Below are 9,403 nucleotides of genomic sequence, written 5' to 3'. Positions count from 1 at the left end.
TTAATTTCTGAATTATTATAATTTTCCTTGTAATTTTAAATTTGAAAAACTTGGAATGTAGAGATGTTTTTCTTCTATTAAATGTATTAATTCTAACACATTTAATAATTTTTCCAATTGCCGAAAAAGAATGAAAACATCACTGAATAAAATTTAATTTGGTTTTTAATGTATTAGATATTGTATTATGTATTGAATTTGTGTTTATGCAATGGATATGGTATTTCATCTATTGGTTATTGCATTTATGTATTTGGATATTGTACATTGACTATTATATTTTGTGTTTTGGTGATTGTTTTGTATTCGATATTGTAAGTTGCCGACATATGGGGGCAATTAGTTAATTGCACGTCAGGAAAACCTAGGGACCGATCGTATGTGGGTGGTGGCGGCAGAGGCAAAGATGACAAGTGTCTTACAATAACCGTTTATTTTAGTTTCAAAACAAACTTACAAAGTAGGCCTACAATACAAGATGCGATCTAGATCGTCTGCGGCAGAAGGCGCTCCGGATGACGGCGATCGGAGAATGCTGTCAGAGTCGTCGGTAAAGCCCGGGGCAGTCGGGTAGGAGAGTCCGAGGGGTTGGTGACGGACGTCGGCGAAGGAGTAGGTGGCTGGTTGGAGTCCCGTCGTCCACTTCCTGGTAGAAAGCTCCGTCGTCTCCCCTCTGACCTTGATTCGGGGGTTTTTATACGATTTTCCCTCGAATCTTCCCCTCTTGATTGGTCTTAGGTCCCTTTTTCCTTTTTTGATTGGTCAGTCTACTGTTTCTAAGCAAGACGAAAACCAAGTTCGGCCGGGGACGGCGCCCGGGCGTTGACAGCTACTCACATAATTTACACTGTTTGCCCCCCTCTCGCGGACATCTGGCTGAACCGATCAGCCAAACGTTCTGTGGCTGCCCCCCTTTCGAGACGATCCCGGGCTCATATGGTCTAGCAGGTGTCCTTGACCATCTGTCTCTCTTCTTTCTCCCCTTTTTTGTTAATTGTCTACATCTCGATTCTTGTATACGAGCACCGCGACATTCCCTTTGTCATTTATTACCGCGTTGTGTTTGTTTTAGAAGAAATGCTTTACAGATGTCTGGTTTATAGCCCGATGTGCGTTCTCGCTCCGATTGACTTTCCGAAATTTCCCGATGTAGCGATCTCGTAAACAATCGAATTCCCGGCGCGATTTTAGGATCTTCACAATATGTTTGTTTGGTAATTTTCTTTTTATAAGTAACAGATATGTAATATCAATGGTGCGGCTTTCTTTATATTGTTTAGAAATCAATTTCTTTAAAAAAGACTTGTTTTTTTTTTTAAATAATTGATGAAACTTCACAGTTAAGAACGATAAGTTCAACCATTGTTATTTTATCTGGACTGCATTTCATCTGAGACAAAGACTACTGGGTTTTATCTTCATTGTTCTTTATTTTAAATTGCATTTTGGGTGCAATGTTTTGGTGTAACTTGCACCCCTCATTAGGAGTTACATTTCTACAAGTGGTAGAAAATACATTTATTACAGTAATTATTGTAGTGGAATTATTACAAGTTACAAGAAGTTATTACAATTTTTTACAGGTTACAAAAGAATACAATATGCTACTAAACGATGAAGCAATTAATATAGTGTCCGAAATTGATAAAGCAATAAATTAGATAAAAATAGGGGATAGGTGCAATTTAAAACACCAAATAAAAAATGACATTAAAAGACTAGAAAACAGCAGTAAATTAGGTAAGATAATATTAAGAGATAGGGGGGAAAAGATTACTCAAAAAAATATATAATATTAAAAAATTACTTAAAGAAAAATAATTTAAACCTAATCAAAGCAGATAAAACTAACCAAATCATCATTGTTAATAAAGAATGGGAAAAAAAGAAAAACATCTGAAATAGTTCTAACAGATGACTTTGTAGAACTAACCAAAGACCCAAAAGAAGAAATAAAAAATGGATGAAAAAAAGAAATCACAAAATTATACAAACAGAAAAAGATAACACCAGTTGATAAAAAACAAATACTCAGCTGCAAAGACATTAGAAAACCACAACTTAAAATATGACTTAAAACACACAAAGCAGGTGATGTATGCAGACCACTTGTAGATTTTAAACACACAATATTATCTAACTTAGAACTATTCATAAAGAAAACAACTAAAAATAGTCCCATACTTGATCTACTCAATCAAAAACACCAAGGAATTAATAAGAAAACTGATGGATGTAAAGATGAAACCAACATACAGGTTACTAAGTTTGGACATAATTTCTATGTACCCATCAATAAAATGGGTATGCAGGAGTTGTGGGTTCAAGTCCCTCTTCAGGCTGATTCTTTTCTTTCAGAACCTTCTAAATTAATTATTAAATATTAATTAATTATAAATTATTAAATTTAGAAAAAGATGGTATCTAATTGCCTACTTCTAGTGCGCAAGTTACTTGGCATTTTAACTATTAATAGTAGTAGTAATACAATGCCCAATATAATCTGGGCAAATCATTTGTTTTTTAATATATAACTATTGGGTTTTTAGATGCTGATATTAGTATGTATACATTATGCTGGGGTAGAAACACATAGCTGACTGAGTGCCGTAGTGAGAGTTATAGGCCATGTGTGCTTGAGTCATCTTCAACTGTCAACCATAAGTAACTTAAGTAGGATTTCTCTAATAGGATCCTGGTAATGCTCCAGCTGTTTTTTACACCTGGAAAATTCTTCTCATCCGGGAAATCTCGCAAATTTCTTAACGTTCACTTTTTTCTTATTTTGTGTTAAGATTGAGGAAATTTTGCAAATAGAAAGTATAATTATTAATCCATAAACTGTCAGAATACAATTGTATTTATTAATTTTAAGCCTGCTTATTAGGTTTTTAAATTTTTTGCTCTTTATGGCATGTTACAGATTTGTCAATAATCAATATGTAGCACTGTTTGTGGCAAGACTCTGAAAATTGTTTACTTGTCAGAAACCTGTAATATTTTTGAATAATTGTTCTGATGCTGTCTTAATTTTTATTAAACCATTTCCCAGTTAGCTTGAATAACTGCATTATGGCCAGGTTGTGCAAATATGGGTAAGGATACAAACAAGTATGAAGTATGCAAGTATGAAAGTTTTTTCTTCATATACCTCATTATTAAAGACAAACAAACTGCCGAATTATTGGCCTATTAAGCTTGATGCCACTATTAATGCAGCCAAGATAGATAAATCAAGAAATACTAAATCAGCAAATAGAAGTAATGTAACACATCTCAAAAATGAACTAGAAAAATCTTTGAGGCTACAGGTGAAAAAACACATAACATCTGTCTTCTCCTTAAATGCATTAAAGATGATTCCACTCACATTAATTGAATTGGAAAGAGGGCATTCTCAGTAGCAGGACTTTTCATTACTAAAATATAAGAATCATATTGAGTGATCGGAGTACAGTCAAACCTGTTTTTAATGCGGTGGATAGGGACCGCATAAAAAACGCATAAAAAAATTGCACGAAACTTCACGGGTGGCTATAAAAAATAGTTTTCGCAACACAATTAAAAATATATATATTTTTTTATGCGGTGAATAGGGACCGCATAAAAAAAGTCTCACATAGAAAATAACTCGTTTTTAAAATCGTAGTCTTAGTCCTCTAAGGAAATTACCTTCCTCTTTGACTTTGTTTACTTATTATCTTTTGATTTCATCCCCTACCTCCAAACTCCCAAACCTATTCAGAGATCTGAACAAATGTTGCATAGTTACTCTCTACAATTCTCCAAAAAATATACGCTACTTTAAAACTCGGATCTTCACTTCTTCCCCTGATTTCACCTCCTACAAATTGCCAAACCCTTGGATTGATTTGCACTAAATTTTGTATAGTTACTCTCTGTTATTCTGCGGGAAACATACGCTACCCATGACGAGGACAACTCAACCCCCTCCTTGAGTTCCCGGGCAACGCTTGCATTCTTTGCTAGTATTAACTAAAATTCGTATAATAATTTTATACGTTTACGTTTGAAAATTTTTACTTAAATATTTGTTTTAATTAATGATAAAGCAGAAGTTTGAAAACTAATGACAATCTTCAAAACAATGTTAAGGGCCATCGCAAGTCACTGCAGGAAGAGGGGATTGCAAAGCTCGTCCACAGATATGAGAAATGCCTCAATCTTCACGGTGATTATGTCGAAAAGTAATCATGTTTGTACTATAACTTTTGGTAATAAATTTATATTGTTATTTACACTTGTCTTTGTTTTATGGACCATCAGAGGTTGAAAAAAAACAGTCTACGTATAAGCACAGTTACGACATTAATGACGGGTCTGACTCGCAATGGGGCATGGAGCTGAAAACTGCAATGGGACCTGCGGCATGGAAAACGGAGCCTCGACCCGGTAAAATTTAAATAAGTCTAATAGTTATTCCTCTTAAAAGATAGGCTATTATTAGAATTAAAATATTATTAGTTTTTTTTTAAGCAAAAAGAATATCTATTCGAAAGAATCTCATAATTTTAAAAGGATTGAAGTTGAAATTAGATAAATGTAGGTGCGATGGATAAATAAGTTATACAATATACACAACTGAGAAAATAAACAAGTCATAATTATTATTATTTTTTTAATATTTAATATAACAGGCCAACTCTCAAAATTTTTAAATTTCACTTAATTGAAAATCGGTTCATTTTCATTTGAGAAAAATGAGTTAATTATACTTTAAAGAATGAAGTCTATTATTAAGATTTTTTGAGTGTAGCATGTCACTTAATTCGACAGAATGTTTAGAAATCGTGAGATTTTCGTGATATTGCAGCTTTTCTATAATTTCGAAGCCGCTAGATTCTTCTATCATCATGCGAATTTTTTCTTCCATTTCAGTCGCATCTGCAACCTTCACTACAATTTTCAGAATGTCCAGAATATTGGAGATAATTTCTGGATCGGATGCGTACAGCATATGACATAAAGGGGGTATAACACCCATCTCAATCAGAAACTTGACTTGTGTCTCACATTTATTATAATCTATGTTAGCCACGATCCACATAGCTTCCACTCTAGCTTTGTAATTTCCGACGGTTAAGATCTGTCTGACGGGTGCCATTAATCCAATATTCAGAACGTATTGGATCTGTTCGGTAGTCCCTGCTGTAATATTTGACAGGACCCAAGCCACTTCTGTCTGAATTTTAAAGTTTCTATGCTCTAGAAGATGATGGAAGCAAAGGAGAATATCATTGTTGAGGATGGACTCTGTTGCAATATCGTCACTCGCAGCCACATTACCAATCACTCGTAAACTTGGCATTATTATATCATCTCTCTGGTGATTTAGAAGTTGTTTGAGGCGCAAGATGATACTGGAATTAGCTGTTTTTCTGTATAAGATCAGGTTCCGATTTTATCAAGTAAGAAAGCGCCCAAGCAGATTGACTGACGATGATTGGTTCATCATAAAAACAGATATTGACAAAGAACTGGAAAAAAGAGTTGTTTATTTTCTGAAACAAGAGTGGCTTTACTTTTGCGTACGATACAAGAAAGGACCCATAGAGCACGCTTCAAAACTGGTATTTGCGTTGGACATTTGAATGAAATTAATTCGAAAAGTGGTTGAAAAATTCCGTTCTGAATTACAAAGTTTGCAAAATCAGATGATGTTAAGACAATGTTTCCTAATGCCATAAGAGATAATTCACGTATATTATCCGAAATAGACGATAAACATCGTATAAAAACAGGCAGAGCACCCGATTCAACAACCATTTTAGTATGATGAAGTTCACACGAAGATAAATGAACTAAAATCTCAGCTGGTATGAGAGTTAAGTCGGGTTTATCTGTATGATTCAGATATTGTACACATATAGGTACGATTCCAGAATTGATTACGCAATCAAGAGTTAACTCTTGATTTATCTCAAGGCCTTTTTGAATTTCTCGGAATATCTTCAGACAGCACTCATCGGGGACAGTGCTTAGGTTAAGTGCGATGTTTTCTTTTATCGTTTCTAATCTCTTGATAATTTTAGAAGGATCATAATCAGTAGTAATGCCTTATCTCTCCATAAGCAAAATTGCCTGTTTTCTCTATTCGATGATATTCAATTCGCTATCCTGACAGTCTGGTCTTCATAACGAGATCTCGCAGATCTTACTCCTGAGGAGATCTCCGTCCTACCTCTCGGCGTTCCGATCAGCTCATCCTCAATTTAATATCAATTTGTAAAAATGTAGTCTTATTAATATTATTGTTTAATACTTAAACAATATAACAATTATGCTACTAAATTATTGTTTGGATATATTATTATACCTTTCCATTGTACTCGGCCTGATACATACAGCATAAGAAGTCTTGAACTGGAACTTCGTCATGTGGCGCTAAACTAACATCTAGCAAGCTTTTTGGATAATTTTTAAATCGCGATATTTCTCTTCAAAATCGCGCTATGTTTAATCTGTTTTTTGTGTTTGATTAAAAAAATATTCACAGTTTACGATTGTTTAATTTTATAGTTTAATAGAAATTTAAAATAATATGAAAATTTGAAGCTTTACGAACAAAAGAAAAAAAAAAATTAATTTACAGAGAATCGCTAAACTTTGTACATTTGTTAGTTAGATACATCTGTCTTCTTTTAAATAAAAGAAACTGCAGCTCTCTAGCTAGAGCGGGGGAGAAGTTATTGCCATTATTTACACTATGTCTCTAATTACTTAGCAGGGAGAGGGGATGATTGTTATCGTAAAGCAACACGTTAAAGTTTATCATCATATATTTCTGCTTAAAATAGTGAATATTTGACACTTTTTATATATTTTTCAATGCTTTATACAATAATACACTAAAATAAGCGATTAGTTAATTTTTTCCTGCAATTACGCAATATCCGGAAGTAATGAGTTTTCCGGTAAATTTTTCAGATAGAAGCTTTTGATAAGAAATCTTCTTGTCTAAATAAAGTCAAATAACATGAAAACTAGTAGAATTACGGCTCTAAAATGATGAATATAGCTATCTTTTAACGTTTGTTTACATTCTGACTTTAATCACGTGGATTGGTTCTTCGCGGGAAAATCCCGACCAAATGGTTTAAAAAAACTCTCATTCGTTGAAGTTGATTCAGTCATAATATAAATTACCAATTAGAGCGTAATAGGCGTAGAAACAAATTTTTTAAAGCCAATTAACAGCAAGAAGATCTTCCATAGATTTACTATAGGGAGGTGGAGTTTCCTGGAAATATTTAATTGCTAGATAGTTTTAAAAACATATTTACTAGCCGAAATATTGTAGAATTAGCGTAAATTTAATGTCTAAGTACATTAAATTAGTTAATTAATTGCTAAAAAAACGATTTAAAAAGCAGATTTATTGCGATTGTTTACATTTTACTTGGAGGTTGAGACGGGACTTTTCGCGGCAAATTGTTTCCTTTCACAAGTCTGTGATTAGTTAAAGTAATGTCAACAAAGACAGAAGTATACCCAATAAAACTGTAGAAGGAGTTTCCCTTTGATTGTTTTCAGTCAACTGTGTAGTTAACTGGGAAGATTTGCTGTAGAATGGTAGGGGGTCTATTTTACCGAAATATTTATGGGCCAGGGGTGGTCACAAAACACTTTTTGGCTTAAACAAAGTGACAATTAATTACCCGATCCCGACAGAAGTCGCGGATATGCGTACAAGCTCAGCCATCCTTGACAGTGGGGAGGGACTTGCCGACCTATAACGCCGACAATAATCAAGATGGTACGACTCCGTCCTACGCTCTACGGCGTGTCCCACAGCCGCATCACGCAATTTAACGGCAAGTCACGTGAAAATGTAGTCTTATTAGCATTATTGTTTAATACCGAAACAATGAGAGACAGTTAATGCTACTAAATTATTGTTTCGGATATATGTATTATAACTTTACATTGTACTCTACCTGATAAATACGATAAGAAGGCTTGAAACTTACTTGTTGTGGCCCTAAACTAACATCTAACAAGCACTTTCATTCACCAAATAACAATACATGTTAAAATGTGAGAGACCTTATAAGCTATAGACTCATAACGAGAGCTCTAACCTCCAGCTTGTTCAGCTTATGTGCAGATTCGGGCCTTGGTTCCTTGGTTAACACTAATTTTCACACTTACGGAAGCAGTTTTATCTTACTTCACTTGTAAAACGTAAGAAAATAAAATAAAATTATAATAATAATTTGATTATAAAGACATAAAAGAATAAAGTTAATGAATAAATGTATGTTTTTACAGCATGTTCTGAATGTTCTACTTGCATACTACTGACAATTATAATGTAGCAATGATATCATTCATATCTTGCCATTCCATGATTTATCGTTGTATTTTATTAAAGATTATAAGTTATAAATAATCGATATCCTTTCATATATTGTAAATTTGAGGGAGAGATAATATCAATGCTTATTTTATTCTAGTTTTCATGCTATTCGGTGCTTCTGTGAAAAGAATATTCTTTTCATATCAGAGAAGCACTTAAGTTAATATAATAACTTATGATGGATAAAACTTTCAGGTGGTATAGAAAGAATAGTTTTCGGGGCCACTGACAATTAAAAAAATATTGTTTTTTATGCGGTTGAAATAGGGACCGCATATAAAAAGTCTCTCACAGTAGAAAAATAACTCGGTCTTTAAACATCGTAGTTCTTAGTTTCTAAGGAAATTACCTTCCTCTTTGCTTTGTTTTTGCCCTCTTATTCATTTTCAGGATTATGTCTAAACAAAAATAAAAATCCTAAAATTTTATATCTAAATAGAAAAAATAATACAGTACATTTACCTTCAATTTACGCTTTGAAATGAATTCTTATCTTAATGATCCAGGAATGTAAAAGCACTTTGAAGGTTTAATTAACGTAATTAAAACAGACGTAGAAATTATTGACAACAGATGTCAGCACTTGACTGCATCGTCTGTCTATCATCTGTTTTACATATTTTTGTCCCGGTGGTGTTTTGTTGACTTAAAAAATAAATTATTTCATTTTTCGCATATTCATGCAATAATATTACTATAATAGGTTCATTTATGCTATAATAAGTTTATTTAGCTATAATAAGTCAACATGAGACATGACAAACGCATGAGACTAGTCGCCAACTATACCGCACAAATCGAAAAGCGCATTCTCGGTAGCAGGACTTTTTTTAGTAAAATATGAATCAAATTGAGTGATCGGAGTATTGACCATCTTTGCTTTTTAAAATCTTATAAAAATTTACAATAATATTTTGTATTATGTTTTATTTTAAAAATGAAAATTACCTTCTAAGTTAGAAGTTCATTTTTTTCTTTAAATTTTAAACTCAGTTAAAAGGCTTTTTTTTTTGTTGTTATTGT

General features: G+C 33.2%; 1 protein-coding gene across 1 annotated transcript; it reads right to left on the bottom strand.

Annotated features, from left to right (window-relative positions):
* Nucleotides 1-4,726: 4,726 nt before the first annotated feature.
* Nucleotides 4,727-5,329, bottom strand: LOC136971597 (importin subunit alpha-3-like). The gene has a single exon (XM_067266062.1). The coding sequence runs from the start codon at nt 5,327-5,329 to the stop codon at nt 4,727-4,729; it is 603 nt and encodes a 200-aa protein (XP_067122163.1).
* Nucleotides 5,330-9,403: the final 4,074 nt, after the last annotated feature.

Source organism: Centruroides vittatus, unplaced genomic scaffold (assembly GCF_030686945.1).
Source record: "Centruroides vittatus isolate TY-2023 unplaced genomic scaffold, ASM3068694v2 contig_2630, whole genome shotgun sequence".
Lineage (NCBI taxonomy): Eukaryota > Metazoa > Arthropoda > Arachnida > Scorpiones > Buthidae > Centruroides > Centruroides vittatus.
The sequence above is the reverse complement of the archived record's forward strand: the minus strand, read 5'-3'. Positions and strand labels throughout refer to the sequence as shown.

What these genes read in the sequence shown, in the direction of transcription:
- LOC136971597 (XM_067266062.1), bottom strand. Translation starts at nt 5,329, where the DNA reads ATGCCAAGTTTACGAGTGATTGGTAATGTGGCTGCGAGTGACGATATT.